Source organism: Lissotriton vulgaris, chromosome 1_1 (assembly GCF_964263255.1).
Source record: "Lissotriton vulgaris chromosome 1_1, aLisVul1.2, whole genome shotgun sequence".
Taxonomy (NCBI): Eukaryota; Metazoa; Chordata; class Amphibia; order Caudata; family Salamandridae; genus Lissotriton; species Lissotriton vulgaris.
In genome coordinates, this window is record NC_141685.1 from 1,560,708,051 (window position 1) to 1,560,732,761 (window position 24,711).

At 41.8% G+C, this 24,711-nt stretch overlaps 1 protein-coding gene across 1 annotated transcript in view; it reads right to left on the bottom strand.

The window, feature by feature from the left end:
* ANKS1B (ankyrin repeat and sterile alpha motif domain containing 1B) overlaps positions 1-24,711 on the bottom strand; it is a 523,840-nt gene that overhangs the window by 233,448 nt on the left and 265,681 nt on the right. Inside the window, exon 5 of the mRNA XM_086918031.1 lies at positions 14,147-14,218. Coding sequence (XP_086774157.1) covers positions 14,147-14,218 — 72 coding nt within the window. The remainder of the gene's footprint in view (positions 1-14,146; positions 14,219-24,711) is intronic.

Genomic DNA, 24,711 nt, shown 5'->3' on the forward strand with positions numbered 1-24,711 from the left:
GGAGTGGCTGGAAAATGGGGAATACTTACCCATGGGAAGGGTATAGGGAGAAGTACAGAGGGATTAAAGGTGGGCCAGGGAAGTGTTTTAGGCGGGATATGCAACCAATATTGTTACAAAACAGTAAAACCACTGATATTCACAAACTACACTTCTAAAGTTACCAGAGTTAAAAAATGACCCACAACATTCGTACTGCAAATTCGTCCCATAGAAAAGATTTAAAAGAGAAGCCCATAGGAAATAATTTTAAAAATTGCATATAATTAAAAAGTAAATACTTTTTATTCTTTTTAATTTGTAAATGAATATAAGTATAACTTTTAAAAAGTGAAAATTTTATAATAACTTTAATTTCATGTATCTACATTAATTAAATATTTATTTCAGAAGTTAATGCTTTTATCATTATTTTGTTCTCCATTAAAAATACATATAAAAATGATTTAAGGTAATATTTTACATTTATTTTGTTTGTTGATCTTATTTAAAGTGTAATCAACGTTTTGTTCACTTTTTTCCGATACTTTACTATAGTGAGCTCTGTACCTACTGCGAAGATCTCTGCCTACGTGTGAAAAGGTGCTAGTAGTAACTTTGCACATGCAAATTGGGCTCCAACAAAGGGTTTCAGGTGGTGGGGACATGTAAGTCTCCACTTTGTAGTAAATTTACACTTGTAAATGTTGAACAGCCAAAAGTAGTACATTTACTACCAAGTGTAAGAGTAAGCATGTAGATTTACTCACATGTAAATTTACCTTGGTGGATATCCTCCTAAAAAGTTATATTTGCCAAACACCAAGATGTACTAAGACAAGACAAAAGTTGCAAAAAGTATATTACTCAAAATTACTTGCGTCCCTAATCTTCACAGGGAACTGTTTAGCATTATAAATGAACTTCATCTTCCACAGTGCATTGGAGTCCCTATTATCCAAACTCGCACTCTTTTATACGGAATTACATTTCAGCTAAAACTATTCCTACACCGCTGGCTCTACTGATAATTACAACCAGTGCTCTTTCAACCTCCTCACTCACCCAGTTCAACCCTGTAACAGTTGACATTCTCTTGAATATACTAGCCTCAATTAAGCCATTTGGCTTCACTGATAACTTCCCACCCGCATTATTAGATCTGGCATCCTTGGCGTGGTTACCCCTGACTTTTTTGCCTCTACCTCCTGTATTTTTTACACTGGGCTGGATTTTGTTTTTGCTGGTTTAGATGCTTTGGGCACTTTGCCACTGCTGATCAGTGCCAAAGAGCAAGTGCTCCCTGTGTAAATTGTTATTGTGATTGGTTATCCATGATTGGCATATCTGCTTTACCAGTAGGTCCCTAGTAAAGTGCACTAAGTGTGCCAGCACTGGTAATTCAAATGCTACTAGTGGGCTTGCAGCACCGATTGTGCCACCCACAAGTGTAGCCCTAAAAGATGTCCCAGGCCTGCCACTGCAGTGCCTGTGAGCAGTTTGTTAACTGCCATGTTGACCTGGCCAGTGTACCCACTTGCCAGGCCTGACTCTTCCATTTTCTTACACATTGGGCACTCCTATGTTAGGCCCAAGGTAACCCATGGGCAGGGTGCAGTGTCTGTGAATGGGAGGACATGTACTAATGTGGGCAACATGTCCTGATAGTGAAATATAGCCAATTTCGTTTTTCACTATTGAAAGCCTATCTTGCCCATATGACAGAATGGGGAATGCTGTGTAACATGTTTACCTGCATATCTTCCCATAGGAGTGAGATTTAAACTTAGAGTCTGATATCCCTGAACTCAGAATTTAATAACACATCTTTTAGGAAGGATGGTTTTTAAATTCTGTGTTTAAAAATAGCCCTTTTGGAAAGTGGCTTTTTTTTGTTCAACCTTTCTGTGTGCCTCTGACTGTTTGTGGATTTACTGTCTGGTTTGAGAGTGACAGGGGCTGGGGTGGCTCCAGGAGTCTGGGTTCATCATCACTAGGCTGAATAGGCCGATCTGCATTTGGAGTGGTGAGAGGAGTAGCAACTGGGCCTTAATAGGGCTGTGCCTGCCTTCTACAATGCTCGTCCCACCTCCTGCAGTGTGTCTGATGACCCTGGCCCACACTCACAAAGGAAGAAGATGTGCACTGACAGAGTGCACCCAGAACTGATTTGGGCCGGGTCCAGGACTCCTCACACATAGAGAACAAAGACTTTTAGGGTATAAATATGAGAGCTGAGACCCTTGAAAGCTAGACTACTTTGTGATCAAGTGGAATCCCTGCCAAAGAAGATCAGCTGAAGAGACGGAGAAGTACTGCCCTTGCTGTGTGTCTTGGATTGGCCTGCAGTTTGCTGTTTCTACTTAAGAAAGGCCCAAGGGACTTTGGTGTGTGCCGTGTCCCCTGCTTGAAGAAGGACTTTGTTGTGTGCTGGGTCCATCTGAAGAAAAGTCCCCAAGGGCCTGAGAAGAGCAGGCCTCCTGTTTCTGAAGTCCCAGGCACAACAGGACTGCACCCCCAGCTTCCCTGAACTTCCTTGCTGGGATTTCTAATCTATAAGGATGGCATGTAACTGTGTGTGAGACCTTTTTGCTGTTGGGAGCTGGAAGCGTGACGCAACGAAGGAGAAGCGTGTCGCCGCAGCCGCTGTTGCATCATCGAGGAACCGTGCTACCGATGCCGCTATTTGCTGCTGCATCACCGGAGAACCATGTCACAGGGCCATCGCATTGCTGAGGAAGCGTGTCACTGCTGCCGCTGATCGCCGGCGTATCACCGGAGAAGCGTGTCGCAGGGCCTGTCGCTGCTCAAGAAATCACCTATTCCCGCACGGCCGACAGGCGTGCACGCAACGCCTCCACGTTGTCGCATTACACCAGATGTAATTTTGTCGCATCGCACGGGATCGTCGCAAGGCATCAAGGCGCCATCTTGTCGCATCATGACCGGAGCGCAGGAAGGATCGACGCGTCGCCTTCTCTGCAACCCTTTTGTTGTTCTCCGTTACTCATCCAAGGTACTTTGAGAGTAAAGTGTCGCATTTACAATCTACAAGATTATTTTTGCAACAACCTTTTTTAAAGACATTCTACTGAGTATCCGTATGTTGGATTTTTGCCGTTTTGGTCATGTGTAGTTAGATAAAGATATTTTATTTTTCTAATCTGGTGTAGTGTCCATTTGTGGTGTTTTTACTGTGTTACTGTGAGTGTTGGTACAAATACTTTACACATTGCCTTTGGGATAAGCCTGTTTGCTCGTGCAAAACTACTAAGGCGGTGAGAGCAGGGGTTATCTACAGTGCGTTTCCCCCGTACCTAGACTAGAAGCAAGGGTCCCTATTTGGTCAAAGGTACCTACCTCTGCCAACTAGAGACCCCCAGATCTAACACGCATAATGTATCCCCATTAGCCACATTTTATGGAAAAAGGGCAAAGTCAAAACCCTCCAGGTAAAGCCTTTGTTAAACCCCAAACGTAAGAGTGACTGCAGAGTCTGAAGGGGTCTCCAACCAGTAGCTCGGGAGCTACTGGTAGCTCACCAGGACCCTCAAAGTAGCTCTCAGAGGTGAAGCCAAACCAAGCCAATCTGAGAGATTCTGTGTATATTATAGAAGGCATGTATCAACAAAGGGAGAGGTAGGGAGAATCGAGGACACTCTCTCAATCCCCGGTTAAATGTACTTCAACAAAAAAAGAGAGGTCTGGTCAGTCACAGGACTGCCACAAATTTGGAGCGAATAATGGAAAGGTAACACACTCACTCAATTTGAGTAGGAAGGCCCTCACACACCGACCTGGTCAGTGTCATGCTTCATCATCGGGCCCCACCAAAGAGGCCGAGTGCCTCTTTGGTGTGCTGCGACGCCAGAAAGACTGCGGAGCTGGTCGTGTGGGGAGGGCGTGATATGAGTGAAATATATTAAAAGTGCCTAGGAGGGTATCAAAAAAAGTTTTTTAATGAGTGATCCCTAAGACAACAGGTAAGTGGTATATGTGTCTGAATTTACGTGCCAAGGTTGTTAGGATTTGGTTAAATTCAGCTAAATACCACATCAGTCAACATGTTTCTGCCATACTAGTGGTATAAATTCACCAAGGCATTCTTCAGGACTATACCCCGGCGGTATGGACACTCTAATAGTCCACCCTAACCTGGGGACGTGAAAGTGAGAAAAAGTGAAAAAAGTGCTTAAAATTAGAAGAGCGTGATGCTCATTCTAAAGAAAAAGCCCCAAATTCAGGGGTATTTCAGCACCTGTGAAGAGAAGATATACAAACAAACACACATGGACATACATACAATTAGTATACGCCATTGCGAATTATCATAGTGCTCCATAGATGGTGGCAAACATTAGTGTGCCCATAGTAAACGCTATTTTAAGCACCATCCAAGTAGCCCTTTGGGGATGTTTAGCGTTAAACTCTGGGAGGTGAAGTGCTAGAGGTGTTTAAAACTACAGTTGTAGAAGGGGGAATAAAAACACGGTATGAATTATCCTTATAGGAGGGATCAATTGACCAAGAGGTCGGTGACCCCCCTAAGATGGTAAATATGGGTGATATCTCACTTTTAAAGAGGGCGCTACTAGCACCATGGGTCTCGGGAGGAGGATTAGAGCGCACCTGGCACATCCTGAAAAGGAAAAGAGTTAGATGGCATTGCTTCCAAAGCGTTCAAGTACTTAGCTCGTGGAGATCGGGATAACCGTCCTGTCGGTAATGAAAACTCACGCCCTCAGCGCTCACAACCCGCTTTTGAACCTTCAAAAATCCTCGGAACCGGACCCCGACGATGGAGCGGGGCCGGAGAGTGAGTTTAAATGCGCTGTGTTTGGGTTTCAGCGCGCGATTCCGGGTTGGGCGTGTCTCGCTCGAAGCGAGGCTCGGAGCGCACACGCCCATGTGGGCGGGGTGCGGTCCGTTTCCAGAGCGAGGCTTGGATTCAGAAGCCTGACGCTCGCCGGCCGTCAATGTTGTGCCGGTCGGTGTCTAATGATAGAAATTATCCCATTTCGGCATGAATAAAGGATTATTGACAGTGCTCCTGTGACTTGAGAGAAATGGGGATATTTACAAGGCACTAGATGTTAAGTGCACGGGTTATAAGCAACAGGGAAAACAGAGAAATTAAGAGAGCATTTGTATATTGCTGTTACACACGATATCAGTAATGATATTGGGAATATTTACAAGGCACTAGATGTTAAGTGCACGGATTATAAGCAACAGGGAAAACAGAGAAATTAAGAGAGCATTTGTATATTGCTGTTACACACGATATAAGTAATGATATTGGGAGCCCGGCCCAAGGGTTCATGACAGGACAGTGTTCCACGGGATGTCGTCGTTAAGGCCATTGATGTTGGTCCCAAGACGATACACCCAGCGCTGCTCTTTTTCGAACAGTCTATTTTGTACATTCCTTGTGCCATCAATTGCTTCAATGATGGTCCATCTCATGTCATTGGTAGTGTGATTATTGTCCAGGAAATGGCGACTCAGTTTAGTTGTTACTTTTTTGCACCTTATATTACTCCGGTGCTCGCAGATGCGTTGTTTGACCTTTCTTGTGGTCATGCCTACGTAACGGAGCTGGCAGGGACAGGTGATTAGGTAAATCACGTTTACTGAGTTGCAATTCGTGTGTTCACGTTGGGTCCACACTCTGCCTTCTTCAAGTGACAATGTTTTGGTAGCTTGAGTTAAATGGCAAACGCTACAGTCCGAGCAGGGGTAGTGTCCGGTGATTTTTGGCAGACCCCAAGCTGTCGTCACTGACGGTATGGTGTTGGGTGGTTTTTCCTTTGGGCGTGTGTGTACCAATGCATCTCTCAAACTACGTCCTTTTTTGAAGGAAAAAAGGGGTTTTTCCCAATCCTTTTTCAGGGATTTCACAATATTCCAGTGTTTATTGATGCTTTTTTTCATAAGGTTTGAGAGACTGCTGTATGTGGTGACACAAGTAAGTGGAATTTGGTCTGAATTGTTAGTTTTTTCTTCAAGGAGTGCCTCCCTTGGTTGGTTTTTTGCTCTTTTGAATCCCTTGTTTAGGGTAGATGTTGGGTAGCCTCTATTTTTTAGTTTTTCCGTGAGGTTAGCTGATTGATCTTTGAAGTCTGTGGTGGTACTAAAATTCCTTCTTAGTCTAAGATATTGTCCGTAAGGAAGGTTTTCCTTCAGAGGACGGGGGTGGAAGCTGCTGAATTCCAGGAGGTTATTCTTTGCAGTTGGTTTATTGTGGGTTTTGGTGGTAAGTGTCGTTCCACTGACAGAAATGACCACATCCAGGAACACAATGTCTGTTTTGCTCGTAGTGTTGGTAAACCTCAGATTGTGGTCTAGGGTGTTGATCCATGTCAAGAAGTTTGAGGTCACTGTTGTTGCCTGTCCAAATGAGCAAGATATCGTCAATATAACGCTTCCATAGAAGCATTGACGACGAGAAAGCTGCATTGGGTGGCAAAATATGTTTGGCTTCAAAGTCAGCTACATATAGCCCGGCCACACTAGGCGCGAAAGTACTGCCCATAGATGTACCTGAGCACTGGAGGTATAGTTGGTCTTTGAAAGAAAAAAAGTTCTCTTTTAACGCTATGGTAGCACACTCAATGATGAACTTTTTTGGTGTCTGGTACTCCCAAACAGTGGAGTCAAGTACCTTGGTAAGGACTGTGATGGTGTCGTCCTGTGGGATACTTGTGTAGAGGCTTTCTACATCCAGGGTCACGAGAGTGATTGAATTCTCAGGGAATGTGATCTCCGCTAGTAGTCGTAACAAGCTTTTTGTGTCTTTCAGGTAAGTCGGTGTTGACTGTACAAGAGGCTTTAAAAAGTAGTCACAGAACTGAGATAGAGGCTCTAAAAGTGAGCCTATCCCTGAAACAATGGGACGTCCAGGGGGCGGTAATCTGTTTTTGTGCATTTTAGGCAACGTATAGAAGTAGGGTATGACACTACTTGTGTTGTTCAGAAATGCTGCTTTGTTTTTGGACAGGTGGTCTTGTTCCTCTGCCTGTTTCACCAAGGACGTTATCCTTTTTGCAAGGTCAGCAGTGGGATCTGATGTAAGTGGGATGTAGTTTCTGGCATCCCCGAGTAAATCATTGCAGGTGTTCTCGTAATCGGTTGTGTTCTGGATAACAATCCCTCCGCCCTTATCTGCAGGCTTTATAGTTATGGAGGTGTCCTTCTGCAATTGATGTAATGCTTGGAATTCAGCAGTACTGAAATTCCCAAATATTTTTGGGTTCTGGCAGTTTTCTAGATCTTTGAAAACGGCTTGCTCAAAGGCGGTTATGGCCGCTGGTATTGTGTGCGGAGGGGGAATAAAAGTGGAACTAGGTCTTAGTCCTGTGTCGCCTTTCCTAACTGATTCCATTGGGTCCGTTTTTCCTTCAAAGAACGCTTTCAGTTTCAGTTTGCGAAAAAAGCCAGCGAGTTCACAATGCAACTTGAATTTATCAGGTTTTGCTGTAGGTACGAAACCTAAACCTTTTTCTAATACTTGGATTTCCATGGGAGTTAGTGTTCTTGCAGACAGATTTGTCACTAAACTCATACTCCGCTCGTCCCCGGCTGTTGATTGCTCCGGGTGTGGTTCGCTACCGAGTCGTCCTCTTGCCAGGATACTCTGGTGTTGCCTCTCCTTTTATTATAGAAGGCAGCCCTGCTCATTTCACTACCCCTTAACAGTTACAGACAGCCAAACCAATGGCAGGGCCTGTTGATAACACTCAAACACACACTGTGGTGGCCTATAAATCAATCAATCAGGGATTTATAGAGCGCACTACTCACCTGTGAGGCGCTGGGGGTATTTGTGGGAGGGAATTGGGCAGCTCAGGTCATTCGAAAAGCCAGGTCTTGAGGCTCTTCCTGAATGCTTTCAGTGTGGGGCTTCATCTGATGCTGAGGGGGAGTCATTCCAGGTCTTGGCCATGATGTAGGAGAAGGGCGTGCCTCCTGTTCTGTTTCAGTGGATGCAGGGGATTTCGGCCAAGGCCTGGTCAGCAGAGCGGAGGTTTCTTTGGGGGTGTAGAAGGAGATTCTTTTGTTGAGGTATTGGGGTCCGGTGTTGTGGAGGGCTTTATAGGTGTGTGTGAGCAGCTTGAAGGTCACTTTTTTGACGGGGAGCCAGTGGAGGTCTTGTATATGCTGGGAAATGTGGTCTTGTCGTGGGATGCTGAGGATGAGTCTGGCTGCGGCGTTCTGGACAGTCTGAAGTTTGTGGAGTAGAGATTTGTTGATTCCGGCACAGAGGGCGTTCCCGTAGTCCAGCCTGCTGGTGATGAGTGCATGAGTGACGGTCTTCCTGGATTCGGGAGGTGGGTCCATTTGAAGGTCTTGCTAAGTATGCAGAGGGTGTTAAAGCATGTGGAAGCTGCAGCATTGGCCTATGGGTCTGCCACTTGAACCATCTTTATCTACTTTAAATCTACCGAAGAAGGAGATTGGCCATGTTATCCGCCCTGCTCGATCAGTCGCACTGAGTGTGACATCAAAGAATAGCAGCATCAGTAACCAGGGCTGACCCACCAAAGGGTATAACTCCATGAACTAAAGTGAAAATGTGTTAGTTGGAGCATGATAAACCAAAAAGCTGAGGAGAAGAGAGTTTGCATCCAGGGCAGAGAAAATTAAAAGCATCTCATTCATTTATGTGTGGGTGGGTGACATTGTGTCCTTCCCAAATAAACAGTGTTGATTCCTTAAAGCTACTCCTAGTGTCAAGGACTGCCAAATATGTATGCTTGTCTCCATTATAGGAGTATTATCTCTGAAGCAATTGTGCCCATCCATGGTATAATTGTGCCACAGCCATTATAGTTTCCTCCATGACTATTTTGGGCACACAAGTATAGTAATTACATACTTCCTGCCATCACAAATATATTAAGAGCATGAATGGCCCGCTTTTAGCCATTCCTGACAGAGTGGAAACCGCTTCTCCCATAATAATGGCCATAACTGATACATGTTGGGCATCCACCTGTGGCACAGTGGTAGCCCTGGTTTAATGGTGGGCGTTATTAGCTTAAAAGAGGCATTCGTAGTGTTATGGTGAGGAACCATGGGCTATGAATCCAATACCTGGGTATTTGAAGCATAATTTGTCCATGAGAAGCATTTTTACATGGTGGTACTCAATGAAAACTAAAAGCTGATGTTTAGGGACTGTGTATTTATTACCAATGAAAACTGATTTGATTTTTACAGGAAAAAATTATGCTTTTTTTCAGAAAAGGTTTTCCTTCTGGAAAATTGAGCTTGAGTACTCAAAGTGGAAAGGGATTTTGATAGAAAAGTATGTGTATTTTCAAAAACTAATATGCAAATGAAGACAAACTATTGCAATTCTAAAACACATTTAAAGTTGTTAGCTGAATGATCAGTCAATTTGAGTTGAGGAGACTTACTGCTGTGGTAATACCTTTTGAGGCACACAACATGTGATGATTTGAATTTTACTTGATTTCAAGCATTTAATATTGCTAAACGTTTTCCTAGCATTCTGCTGATAACTTCACCTGGAATTTTTCGGCGGTTACTACTGATAATTTTGCTTAGGGTGGTCATAGTGTAATGTTAATACATATCATCTGCATCTTACAGTGATAAAATATGCTAGCAGCTCAGCAGGACTTTCCTTGATCAAGACTTAGCTCTCACTACAGAAAAGGTTGGAGACCCCTGCTTCAGACCAATTCCTCCGTTGCCTTTTATTGTTAAAAATATGGAAAAATAGATCAACTTCAGTAGGATGTGGAGGATCACTATATTCCTGACTTTCTACAAGTGGATTTCTGCCTTTGCTGGAGCACTAAACTTGTTGATGTTTCAGTTCTTGACAACTTCCCCAGAATAGTTGATGACAGTGGTGTAAAGGCCCTGATCCTTCTCTGTCTGTGGCCTTGACACCATCAACCATCCCATTCGGATTTCAATAGGTATACATATAGGCAATTCGGGTTCAATTCTCACTTCGCATCTAGAGAACTATCAACAAGTATTGCCTCTACCACCTTTTTGGACCGAGCCCAAATATCTCAGTTATGGTGTCCTGCTCGGCTTCATTGTGTCACCCCTCCTGTTCATTTACATGCCTCTCCTGGCAAAACTACTCCATCAGGAAGGAGGCCATTTTTATTGGTATGTAGATCACATTCAACAGATTTGTAGCCTTGCAAACAGTCCGGTGTTCACCTATCCAAAAACTACAAATTATATAACTTTGATTCGATGGAGGATGGCCAATAATTGTTTGAAGCTGCACTCCTCTACAACTGCGCTTCTTCTGAATTGCCCTGATATCAAGAGTATGCCATTGTTTAATTGATACCTTCTTGTGGGACCCATACCAACAGCTGTAATGTCTGTATGTAATCTGGACACACACACTGACTTAAATTGCTCTCTAATGACCCAGACAACGAAAGTAGTTAAGACTTACTTCTGGCATCTTAAAATTCTTAGATCGCTGCTTTCTGTCATTGATAATCAGTTCTGTGTGGCGTTTCTAAATGCCCTAGTCTAATCGAGATTGGATTACATCAACACAATCTACCTTGCTACTCTGCAGTCTCTTTTACATCCGCTCCAACTGGTCCAAAATGCTTTTTAACAAGTGCCTAAAAAATGAATTGCTACTTACAAAGGTAGAGCTTTTCACGTTGCAGCAGAAAAAACCTGGAATGCATTTCTACGCCATCTTTGCTCACAAATTGATCTGCATTTCAGTAAACAACTAAAATATTACATCTTCAGTATTTGCTAACTTTTTAGTTTCCACATTCACCTACGGTTTAGCTAGCGCCAAGATGTTTCAGCGTATGTGCACTCTAGCAATATCCCTTCAAAGACCATAGAAACGTCCCGAACGTATGTTGCTTTTTAAGATTTAAGTGTTGAAGACTGTAGTCCTATTAGGTCACCCAGCCACCTCCTAAGTAACTATTCTCAATTCAGGCTCACTCCTCAACCACATGAGTCGCCCTCATGTGGTTGAGGAGTGACCCTCCGAGTTCCGCCCGTAGGCTTTGCCCACAGGACCTTTAGTCCTTTGAAAACCGCCCTACACTTTTTCCCCATTCCAGTTTACTGCACAATTGGAGCTTACAGGTAGATTCATCATAGTCCCGTTTTGCGAGTCCTTAATAGCGATTATAAAGGAATCGCTATTAAGGACTTACAAAACGGGATTCATGTAGGAATCGCTAAATAAATTGCGATTCCTACACATTCCTTATTGCGATTAGCAAATTGCTAATCGCAAATAAGGAATAACTCCCCATTCATTCCTATGGGAGTTATTCCTTATTTACGATTAGCAATTTGCTAATCGCAAATTAGGGGTAAACAGTCAAAATATCGATTTTTTAATTTCGACTTACACTTATATCGAGTTGCTAATATCGATGGGACAGAATATCGATGTCCAGAATATCGATGGCCAGAATATCGACCCTAAGGTAAGTAATATCGAAATTACTTATATCGATAGCATATATATCGATGTAAGTAATTTCGATTTACTAATATGTGTTAGAAATTTTAGTTAAGTATTTAAATTAATTGTTATAATATGTGTTTAATATGTTTTTATAAATAAAAAATATATAAAAGTAAATAATATGTTTTACTACCAGAGCGGGTTGTGGGTTTTTAGGGGAATAGGGTGGGAAGTAATTTATTTGTAATTAAATAATTATTTTTTAATGATTAATTTATTTTGCATTAAATATTAATTGGCAATGAATTTTAATTGATTAATTGATTAATTAATTGATAATTTATGTATATTTTTAAGTAAATTATATGTTTTACTACTGGAGCGGGTTGTGGGTTTGTAGGGGAATAGGGTGGGAAGTAATTTATTTGTAATTAAATAATTATTTGTCAATGATTAATTTATTTTTCAATTCAATATTAATTGGCAATGAATTATTTTAATTGATTAATAGAACCATTAATTGATAATTTATGTTTATTTTTAACTAAATTATATGTTTTACTACTGGAGCGGGTTGTGGGTTTATAGGGGAATAGGGTGGGAAGTAATTTAATTGTAATATTAATTAATTTTGGGTAAAGGAGTATTTTTAGTGTTCAGGGTCAGTTTTGGGTTTTTGGGTAAAGGGGTATTTTTTGTGTTCTGGGTCAGTTTTGGTTTTTGGGGTAAAGGGGTATTTTTAGGATTCAGGGTCAGTTTTCAGTTTTTGGGTAAAGGGGTATTTTTAGGGTTCAGGGTCAGTTTTCAGTTTTTGGGTAAAGGGGTATTTTTAGGGTTAAGGGTCAGTTTTCAGTTTTTGGGTAAAGGGGTATTTTTAGGGTTCAGGGTCAGTTTTTAGTTTTTGGGTAAAGGGGTATTTTTAGGGTTCAGGGTCAGTTTTCAGTTTTTGGGTAAAGGGGTATTTTTTGGGTTCAGGGTCAGTTTTCAGTTTTTGAGCAAAGGGGTATTTTTTGGGTTCAGGGTCAGTTTTCAGTTTTTGGGTAAAGGGGTATTTTTAGGGTTCAGGGTCAGTTTTTAGTTTTTGGGTAAAGGGGTATGTTTAGGGTTCAGGGTCAGTTTTCAGTTTTTGGGTAAAGGGGTATTTTTTGGGTTCAGGGTCAGTTTTCAGTTTTTGGGTAAAGGGGTATTTTTAGGGTTCAGGGTCAGTTTTAGGTTTTTGGGTAAAGGGTTTTTTTTAGGGTCAGTTTTCCCTACTGTTGCACCCACTGGAGTGGGAATAGTAATTATTGTTAAGTAAGTATATATTATATATGATTTTTAATTATTTTTTAAATTAAATATGTATTATAAATTTTTTTTACCATTATTACATATATTTAAATATGTTTAAGTAATTAATAAGTATTATTTACAGTATTTTTTATGTTATTTTAAATTTTAAAAAAATCGATATATTTAACAACGATATTTTTAACATCGATATTATTTTTTCGATATTTTGGTACTTACCATGTTGTACATAGGGCGTCGATATTTTTGCTATCGATATAATTACGCCAATATTTGTGTAGGTCGAAATTCTGTCTGTCGAAATTCTGTCATAGATCCCAAATTAGGATGCGATTTCAAGGATGCCAGGGGTGTCCAATGGACACCCTGTAGCACCCCTGAAATGTAATCTACATTGGTGTTGCGCACACACATGTCCAAAGGACATGTGTGTGTGTGTGTGTAACATGCAACTTAGAAAAATGCATTTAAATGCATTTTTCTAAGTTTTCTCTATTTACCACGAGGTTTGACCTCGCGGTAAATAGCGGCCCAAAATTGCGATTTCGCAATTTTTAAATGGTTCATGAATTGCATTTAAGGAATCTCAAATAGATGTTCCTTAAATGCAATTCCTCGCAAATATGCGATTTAGCAATTAGCGATTTTTGCATTTGGGATGATGAATCCCAAATGCAAAAATTGCGCTCGCAAAGGGCCAGATTCGCAGAATCTGTCCCTTTGCGAGACGATTTTTCTTTCATGAATCTACCTGTTAATTCCTTACAAACCACGATGGCCCCACCATGCATAGAAGCTGCGAACCCCTTCATTCTGCAGACACTTCCTCCAGGACTACCAGGATTGGGTGAATGTACAATTTACTTAGCTCTGTATCTGTATTGTTTAATATGTTCAAAATTTCGATAAAAATTGTTTAAAAAAAAAAAGTGAGGCTCCCTCCTACCAACCATTTGAAAAGGTGTTGAATTGTAAACATTTTATTCGCATTTATAATAAAACAAGCACAAAAATATTAAACAACGTACCCCCATTACCACCTCCCTCCCTTAAGTTCAGTCCCCATTACAGTATGTATACAATACATATTTATTTGCAAAATACATTTCTAACCATTAAGGTGTTGAATGTGCATGTTGCATTCAGTTCAATCTTAGCTTTGGTGGTGATGGAAAAAATCATCAGCAGAGGTGCTATCGATTTTGGTCTTCTTTACTGCTGCTGGGGGATACGGGAGTCATTTTGTACAGCATCAACCCATTAAAAGTGAACCTCTATTTGCATCAGTTACACAGCAGCAAGTGAAAACTGAAAATAGTTATGTCAATTTACATAGCACATTTGTAGTCATTAAATATCACATATATATAACATTTGAGTCGGTGTACGAATCTATGGGTAAATTGTAACCTAGAAACTTACCCTCATCTTTGAGCAAGCCTCTTGCGTGGATTCCGTCCCCCTTATTTCTTTCATCAGTAACGATCCTAAGTACTAAGACAAACATAAGATAACATTTGTGAAATGTACAAAGGTCTCTTTCAAACAAAAAGGCATAAATGCGAACAAGGCTACAGCAGACGCAGTCTTGTGTTTACAAGTGGCGCAGGCGCAGATCTGGTGAGGCCTATAGGTCAAGGTAACGTTGCCCACCTTGGACTTCGAGCACACCACTTACGCAGGGGCGGCTGGTGACATTTGAAAGTGGTGGGGCGTAAACTAATTTGCATATTGCACCGCAGCGAGCGAGCACAGCGAGCGAGCGAGCCCGAACCACCTTGCATCCATCCATACATCATTCATGCATCCACCCATCCATCCATCCACCCACCCACCCATCCATCCATCCACCAATTCTGCATTCATCCTGCATCCATCATTCATTCATGCATCCACCCATCCATCCAGCATCCATCATTCATTCATGCATTCACCCATCCATCCATCCTGCATCCATCATTCATTCATGCATCCACCCATCCACCCATCCATCCTGCATCCTGCATCCATCCATCCATCCATCATTCATTCATGCATCCATCCATCCACCCATCCATCCACCCTTCCACCCATCCATCATCCATCCTGCATCCATTCATGTGTCCACCCATCCATCCATCCTGCATCCATCATTCATTCATGCACCCATCCATCCATCCACCCATCCATCCTGCATCCATCATTCATTCATCCACCCATCCATCCATCCATCCACCCATCCAGCATCCATCCATCATTCATGCATCCATCCATCCATCCACCCATCCATCCATCCATCCACCCATCCATCATCCATTCCTGCATCCATTCCTGCATCCATTCATGCATCCATCCATCCATCCATCCATCCATCCATCCTGCATCCATCATTCATTCATGCACCCATCCATCCACCCTGCATCCATCCTGCATTCATCATTCATTCATCCACCCATCCTGCATCCATTCTGCATCCATCATTCATTCATGCATCCACCCATCCATTCATCCACCCATCATTCATCCTGCATCCATTCATGCATCCATCCATCATTCATGTATTTTTATGACCCTATAACTTGCACACAGCTTGTCAGTGTTTAATACCAGTCTCGAACCTTGTACTCCAGCACCAATGATACATGATTAATATTAATTGTTTTTAAAAACATGTATTTATTCGACACCAATTTCACACCTTAGTCGGAACATCATTTTTATTTGTTTTTTAAAATATCTATTTATTTAACACCAGTGTAAGTCATGTATACATTTTTATGGTTCGATAAGAGGCTCGAACCTGGTTTCCCATCACCAAAGTCGGCCGTGCTATCCGTCAGTGGTTATGTAACAGGGCTATGTAGTGACCAGCCAATCCTGCGCCAGGATTGGCTGGGGGGGCACCATGACTCCTCGCCCAGTCGCCCTGTGTAACCCCGGTGGCTGCGGCCCGCCCCCTGGTCCTCTCTCTAAGGGGGAATTCACAAGAAAACGATCTGCGCATGCGCGGGCATGTTTGTGCCCAAAAATACACTTGCGCAGCTGCAGCAGCCCGATCCTTCCCCCCCCCCCCCTCCTTCCCCCCCTTGCGCACTCCGGGAAGGTCGGCTGTCTCCCGGTTTCCCGGCCGGCAGATAGCGCGATTTTTTTAAATAACTGTGTTTGGCTTCTAGTGACGACGTGGTGGGTCCATGGGGCTTAGTGGGGCTTCGCCCCTACGCCCCAATGGACGCACCGCGCCTGCACTTACGCCCCCCTAGACGGGCAATTGAATTTCATCAAGACAATCATGAGTTCTGCATCAGTTATTCTTCGAAGTGCAGAGCACAAACTGCAGGCATCACAATGAGCATTTGTGCAAATGTGTAAAAAGAAGGATGGGCCCCTTCCAGTGCATGCGCTTATCACACGATCTAATCATGTAACCCAGCACCTGGGGGTGCAAGTATGTTTTCCAATACAAGGGGTCAAACTCGATACCCATGTCCAGTGTAACCACACTGTGCAGCCACGCTCCACCAGAATGAGGTCCACAATTCTACTTGTATCCCTTGCAAAGAAGTAAAACAATATATTGCAGTTACATAAGAAATCCTCAAAGCTCCAGCAAGACAGTTGTCCATATCAGACTATAATTTTTGGCAAGGGTTTAGAAGTGTAATGATGAACACTACAGCCGGATCCGAAAAAATAAAACAAGTCCTTTTTATGAGCCAAGGAGCATGAGTATACAAAACAAGCACTGGCGTTGCCAATAGGTCTCGCATTAGGAAAGTGTGAGCTATTGGTATTGTAAATGACAATTATTTTTGTAATATGTGTTGGCATTGAAAATATATAAATTAATAGCATTGTTATTTACAAAGCCAATAGCTTATACTTTCCTAATGCGAGTCCTATTGGCTATGTGAATACTTGTTGTTAGCCAGCAAGGACAGTGCTGTTGTGGTGCTGAGTGATGCTGTTATGGTGCTCAGTGATGTGATGGTGTATTAAAGTGATGTGGTGGAGTCCCCGAGTGATGTGGTGGAGTCCCAGAGTGATGTGGTGGAGTCCCAGAGTGATGTGGTGGTGTCCCAGAGGGATGTGGTGGTGTCCCAGAGGGATGTGGTGGTGTCCCAGAGTGATGTGGTGGTGTCCGTGAGTGATGTGGTGGTGTCCCAGAGTGATGTGGTGGTGTCCCAGAGTGATGTGGTGGTGTCCCAGAGTGATGTGGTGGTGTCCCTGAGTGGTGTGGTGGTGTCCCTGAGTGGTGTGGTGGTGTCCCTGCCCCACACTGAAGGGTCCTCCGTTACGTCCCGAGTATATTATCATCCTGTGCCCGACATTATGAATAGCTGTAATGTAAAACTAACTGTACAGCGGACTGTGCCATTTATATTTCCTTTCCCCCATTATTTCCTATCAGACTTTAGACTGTTCTTTTCGAAATACAGCATCTTAAGTTCGAGATGTTCCTGCTACAATCAAAATGTTCTCTGTGAATGCACATCTGGGGACCCGGTACATGCAAATAAACTACCTAGAAACCAAAAACCTGTGTAACGTTATTGCCAATGGTGCAGTCCAAGAAAATAATACATACACTACTGAGAGAAGGTATGTTTACAAATTGCTAAGCTCATGTTATTTTGCAAATGGTAGTTTTTGCCAACCAGGAAGTGAAAACTGTCACATACCAACACAGTGAGCAGTGGGAAACATTGCACCCTGCCAATCAATGTCCACCTGCATCTTTCATTCCAGAATCAAAGCACCATCCAGTAAATACAATGACCATAAATCATTGAAACTTCAATGCACACAATGCTATGGTAAGCAGAAAAAAGGAAAGACTACTGAAGCCAAGAAACACAGGTGTGTTATTAGTGTAAAGAGACGTGACGAAATGTATTACCAGGTGCATAGTAGGCTACAGGGGCTCGAGTGAGGAGAATAGAGAAGGGGGCTGTGGGAGGTCACCCTCATATTTAAAACAAGGAGGGTTACAGATGGAGGTGCTTTTAACAGACCAAAGCTTTCATCAATTTATGAAAACAAGTACTTAAAACCCTTGTCATTAGACGTGTTGGGAACAGCGAGTCAGCACCACCTTGAATGGGAAACAAACAGCCCCGTGATTCTGTTATAGAAAGAGTAGACACCCCTTCCGACATGGAATGCCCTCCCACACACAGGATTAGGAAATTACAAATGAAAAGTTAATTATGAAAGCTGTGAGGACAGGCGTTTCAGTTCTGACACATAAAGTAGCATCTACAACAGCTGTTAGTTTTCTTTTGTAGCACTGAAAATACTAGCATTCAGATTGCATAAACTGCCCACGGGATGATAGCTTACTGCAAGGCGCTAAATAAAATCTTACATATAATATATACGCGTGCACAACTGCAAAACAATCAAGAGTGGATGTTTGTTGTCCACTACACTTAAAAATGAGCGCTCTCAAACAGCAGTGACAATCGTGATAAGAAATCAAGCAGGGAGCTGTGGTATTCCTGTGAACATTTTATGAATAGAGCAAAAACAATTACATACTTTCCTATCTGACCATGTTATGTTGATATATGATTGCGGCATGTGGCTGTTTAAATTATTATTTTAGATCACGTGAACCAGTTAGCACGGGTAAACGTTTTGGGAATTATCCCACAAAAGGAGTTAAAGAAAGATTAAAAGGTGTCAAAGGAATGTTGATGTGGCTCCGGTGCGTTGCTGTTATTGGGAGTCGCTGTCATGTCAGTTTTCTAGCAGTGAAGGCTAATGTCACATATTCCGGCCGGAGAGCATAACTGGAAGCCAGTGATAAGGCATGTTTATTCTGCTGCGTAAGGATCACACATCACTAGGCTGCTGATTATTTATTCAGGATCCTTGCAGCGCTGATATCAGGAGAAACCTTCACATTGACCGTAGAACGTGCAAGGAGCAGGCAGCAGGACACAAATAACAAGACGGAGGGAAGGCAGAGAAGGGGAGGGGGGAGGAGAAATGCGACAGGGTGTAGTGCCGGTTAAAGGCAAACAGCAAAAAAAAAAACAAGACGGAGGGAAGGCAGAGAAGGGGAGGGGGGAGGAGAAATGCGGCACAGTGTGAAGCAGCAGGGGATGAGAGTGTGATAAAAACAGGGGAGGAGAAGCCGCAGAGCGCACGCTGGGCGAAGCCCTTTGATGTGCTGTGCGGCCGTGAATGCGCGTGCTTGTTTGGTCACGTGGTTCACGTGAACTTAATGAAAACCGCACGAACGAAACCCTTGGTTTCACGAGCGCTTTGAGGACATGAATTCTCGCTCCTCTCAATGCGCTTGCGCGCATTGATCGGTCGCGAGACCTAAAAACAGCAGTGCATACATTTGGGAAGTGTAAGCCTGTGCATCATCCTTGATTAATCAAAAATCTCTTTACAGGCTAAAATTCCTCCCATAAGTAGAATCCAGAATCACACTATAATCTGAATTCTCTGGGGAATGTTCATGAAGTAGGGTGAGGGTTAGGTGTTATATGGAAAATAAATGAACAGCGATTTTTTGAGGTGTCCTCCAGTTTAAAACCACAAAGCATTACCTGCTCAATAACTGATATATTGGTAAAGAGGGCAGATGAATATAATTTGTAACAACATTCAAGTTATTTATGCGATCCGATGATACGATGAAATGGAAACAATGTCGACCACATGATATGGGACGTTCTGGATATTGTTGTGAAAGGGCACCTGCCAAGAGGTTCTGGGAACCAGGAATGTAGGTTATATTGTATTGTAATCACATTTACATAACGCTTACTACCCCTGATGAGGCGTTGAAGCGCTTTTTCAGCAAGTAGCAGGCTACTCCAGAACCCACAAAGGGTTAGTGGTGAATTAGTATAGTGAAAATATGAAAGTAATTTGAGCAGAGGATATGTAAGTTAGTTATGTGGATTGAGAAGGATAGTGGTGGGACAGAAGAGGGATAAAGGTTTGCATTTATATAGCGCCTGCTACCCTTGATGGGGTTTTGAAGCGATTTTTCGGCGAGTAGCAGGCTACTCCAGAACATATAATTGATTAGTGGTGAATTAGTATAGTGAAAATATAAAAGTAATTTGAGTGGTGGATATATTAGTCAGTTATTTGGATTGAGAAGGATAGTGGAGGGATAGAGAGAAGGGAAAAGGTTTGTATTTATATAGCACTTGCTAGGTTTGGTATGATTAAAAGGGAGGTCAAAGGGGAAGACTCTGAGTGAGGGTTTAGAAAGGCTTGTTTTAGGGGATCGGAATAGTAAAAAGAGGTATGAGATGATGCAAGGAGAGGTGGAGTAGGGAAGAGTCTTGAAAGGGTTATTTTGGGGATCATAATAGTGCTATGGGGTTTGGGATGAACGAGAGAGTGGAGGGCATGGATATATTGCTAGAGGTGTAGGGTGGGAAATAGGGTATGCCATTGCAAAGAGTAGTGAAATAGGTTTGAGATGAGTCAGATTTGAGCTAGAGGATATATTGAGAGAGGTATAGGGTGAAAAATAGGGTAGTGCATTGGATATGCTGAATTCGAAGAAAAGTGATAAATGAGTAAAAGTGATAAATATATAAACCCAAAAGTAATAAAGATATAGATCCATAAGGACATGGAAGGTATATAGATGCATAAAATCATATTGAAAAAATAGTATGTCCACCTTGCCGGATTATTGTTTCAGCATGACATTTCAGTGAAAGCGTATGTTTCTGTGGCCCATTAGTACCTCAAATGGTTATTTTGTTCCAGTCAAGAAATGTCTCCACTCTGGACAGTCTACCTTTATAGCAAATACGGAATTCTTACGTTTCTCAATCAGTCGATTTTTGAGGGAGATAAAATATTGGATGTTCGAGTTAATCATCTTAATGTCGAAGGCAGTCTTGAATATAGATTAATTTTGGGATTAGGATGGGGTAAAATAAGGCATTGCATGTAAGCTTTTTTAAGTTTTCAAAAAGCTTGTTTCGCTCGTGAATCCCAATGGGAGTCATGTTGCGTATTTATTTATTTCTTTAAGACTCTACTAATGCCACTGCTTACATCAACAAATTTCTCAGTTAAGTGCCCAGAAAAGTGCAGAACCGAGCAAGTACTGGGGTCCCTTTACATTTGCAGGAGATGTCCATTCGACGATCTCAGATATATTCTTAGCATTAACCAAAATCTGGAAAAAGATATCCAATATCATCCTTAGCATATTCACATTTTCAGGTTTACTGAAACACATATGTTACCGGCATTTTGGACAGAACGTGAAAGGCGGGTTAGCCATCTTCTTTAGGAGTCTTAAAATAAATGAGAATGTTATTTAGATCGAATCCAACTCATGAATTCAGAGTGTCAGGGAATATATGGTCAGCAAATATGAGACAGCGGCCGCCCTGCACAACCCAAACGGCATAGGTCTATATTCAAAATGTTCAAAGGGTTTACTAAACTGCCTTTCTTCATTTGTCACCATCTTATATACTTAAAAGGAATCATGTCCTATGTAGGCCTAATTTTGTGAGGATACTTTTTTCACTGATTCTAGTAGGTCTTTTGTAAGATCTAACATATATCTGTCTTTTATGGTGGTCTTGTGTAAATCACAATATTCAATATATTCTCACTTGCAAACAAAAAACATTTGAGCACCTGCCGAGGGAAGAAAAAAGGGAAATCGAGCCTTTCTGCAGTTTTCCTGTAAATATGGATCTAATGCCTTTTTGTACGACTCACAGAGAGAATGAATTCACTCAAGAGGAGCTGCAGTTCCCGGCTCAGTTAGAATGGTGTAATCAAATTCCCTACATGGAGGAAGGGGAAAACATGTGGGTTTAAGGAATATATTTGAAAAGGCTTCTTAATGTTGTTAATGTTGTGGTACCACAGTGAGATGTGCAATTGACATACATTAATAAAAGCCCTACGTCAGACTCCTTAATTGGTGAACAAACCCCTTACTCCATAAAAACAGTGATCATGACAGAACTGTGAAGAAATTGGTATGATTTGTGCTATCCTTATGTTATACAGGTTGTGTCACTTGAAGCAAAGTATTCCAAATATTGTGGCATGATGGGTCGACACAATGACATTAAAAAGAGACTATTTTCTGGTCATTCCTGAAGGAAACAGAGAGGAATAGTCATCTCTTTAATTGGTCCAGAGGCTAAAGGTGACTATCCTCTCTCTGAATATGTTCAGATGTCTTCTTGCAAATGCGACCTCAGTCGTCCACTTTTCTTCAGAGCACATTTCACATGATACACAGTCTAATAACATAGGAGTATATAATACAACTCCATTTTTTAATCTAATACAAGCCTGTAGAAGGAATAAGCGGGAGTTAGAAGTAGGAGTTATTTGTGAGAACTAAACAAAACAGAAAACACTTCTAGCCGGGCTTCTGCATTTCCTAGGATTCTCTGAGGTCCTACCAGGCCTATTAGAAATACATGACCTGTTTCATTACAGTGAAGACATAACCCTGACTTTTGATATCTTTTTTTACAGCTTCAGTTATCATCCCCTTGGCTGAACCAGTCTGCGTAAGAATCATAGGTCCACCTCGCAGGGATAAATCAGTGATGTTGACAAAGCATTCCACCATCAGTCTTGCTGTAAGTAATACCACGGTCTATTAATTTAAAACGTGTGCATAGGTTCTTCTTGAGAAACAGCCTCCCACGATCGAAGAAATAATCTAAGCATACCACCTAAACAGGAGACTCAATTCTTCTTTTTATGAAGTAAATTGCTGAATATGATGTTCTATCACTAGAACTATGCCAATTAGTTCAGCAAGAACTGTAGGGAGATGGGTACATGCTAACTCATCTTTAGTCTCTTCCTTTAGGCCTCTTCAAAATATGATCATCTGACTCCTCTCCACACAAGTTACCTCAGCCGATAGTTAAGAGAATTGAGGGACATATGAGAGGACTTCCGAATTAGCTTTTTCAATATCACACAGTGCATTTTAGGCAGAGAATTCAGTATCCGTTCATTAAAACATTCATCTAGAAGTTGTCAGGAATTTTGAATAATAATTACCAGGAGAAGCCACAAGAGGCATGCCCAGGTTAATAATATATTACACAAAGAATGTATTAGATAATCCATCTCTGAAAGAACTTGTGCAAATGGGGAAGGAAAACCCACAAATGTACTGTCAGGGAGTCCAAAACTTCCTTGGGTTTAGGAAGGTGGTCAGAGACACGAGGCACACTCACAGTGGCTAGAGGGGCATGATTCTGAAATCTAATGCCTTCCATAATGCAGGATTGTCAAACAGTTGCAGCATCTGACACTGTGCAATGCGAGCTAATCTCTGGAAGAGAATAAGGAGCCCTCTAGGGCTACAAGTTGTTGATGCCAGCCTGTCAACAGCAGGGAGCAACGTCTGCACTTTCTTCTCTTGTCTTGAATGTGTTGCAGCACATTCTTCCTAAATGTCAGGTTCCTTACATATGGTGGTAAAGGAAATTACATCCTCTAATAACTAACGTGCCTCCTGGTTTGGTAAACAGTGTTGGATTAGCCTGAAGGGGATGCCATCTTGAACTGGGATAAAAAAATAAGTCAACTCCTCCTTGCACTACATTTCTTGTTTGTATCAAAGATGGGTGAGTGAAGGACGTAATCACTGGATTCAGGTAATATTTTTATGGGTTTCCTTGGCCAAAGGCATAAATTGTCCTTGTGTCTTGCTGCAGAGCAGCATGTATATTAAGCTGGTCAGAGGACGTCAGGGAAACGTGCATGATTGGTGGATGAAATCAACTAGTAGGAGAGAGATAAGTACACTTAGAGGCCAGACACCATACCTGGATGATAGACAACAAGGACACAAATGTTGTCCCTGGGAACAACTGGTAAGAAGCACGTGTCTTTAAGAAAACTATGCCCCACGGCACCAGGACCCGGCATCGCATGTCCACTATGGCACAACATTAACCTTACTTAGTTTTTAATGAAAATTATTGACCATCCTAGAGGATTCATGAAAGATCAATTATTAATTTAATTTATGAGTTGGAAGTTCCAAGTCCAGCTCCAGCTGACATGTTACTAGATAAAATCATTATATCTTGGCTAATATTCAAATCAGGAGAATCCTTGGGTAAGGTAAACATTATTCATCTTCTGTTTGCTGCCTATATTTTAAAGCAAAACTAATAAAATGTGTGTTCATTTACAACAACCTTTTGTTCAAATGATGTATGCGACGCAGTTCAGCTGACCGGAAAGAAACTGTTTGCAAATGTACATTGAAATTCTTCATTACTGCACCTAGAACCCAAAGAAGGACCATCTAGGAGTAATACGAGTTCACGAAGAGACAACATACTAGGTCACAACATGCTAGGCCATATTGAAGATGATAATATTTACAAATGTCTAAGGTAATCGTTCAGTGCAATGCAAAAGGAGGATACCTTGTTCCAAGCTGGGATAGAGAGAGCTCATATAGTTGCAAGAAGGGGGTCTAAAAAGTCTGACTGCCCTAGGGTATGACATTATTTATATGCGGAAGGAAAATAATATCAACATTATGGCAGAGAGTACAATCCACGTGTATAATAACCAAGGGACACGTTTTAAAGACCTGGTGCTAGCCACACTTTTAATAGATAGACTATTCCTTGTAGCAGGGGCAATTTTTGAATGCTTTGGTTGACACCTCTCCTCTATCCTTTTTGAGGTAGAACTACGATTGAGGTGGGCTGGTTAGTATCCTAATAGGAAACACAGCAAATGCGAGTGAGTGCACAATTGAACAAAGGTGTGAAACGAATGGGTCTGTTAGATGTTGAAGCCAAATGAAATAGGTTAGTTTAACCTTCGGGGTGCTAGTAAAACTGAATTACTGTGTCTTGAAATGATGCATGTCTAAAAATTGTATCACCAACATAAAAAGTCTGGAAAGCTCTGATGCAGACTAACTGTTCCCTAATCTCAACAGTGGTGATAAATTCCTCATTGCTTGTTATCACCAACTTGAGAATTTCATTGGGCCC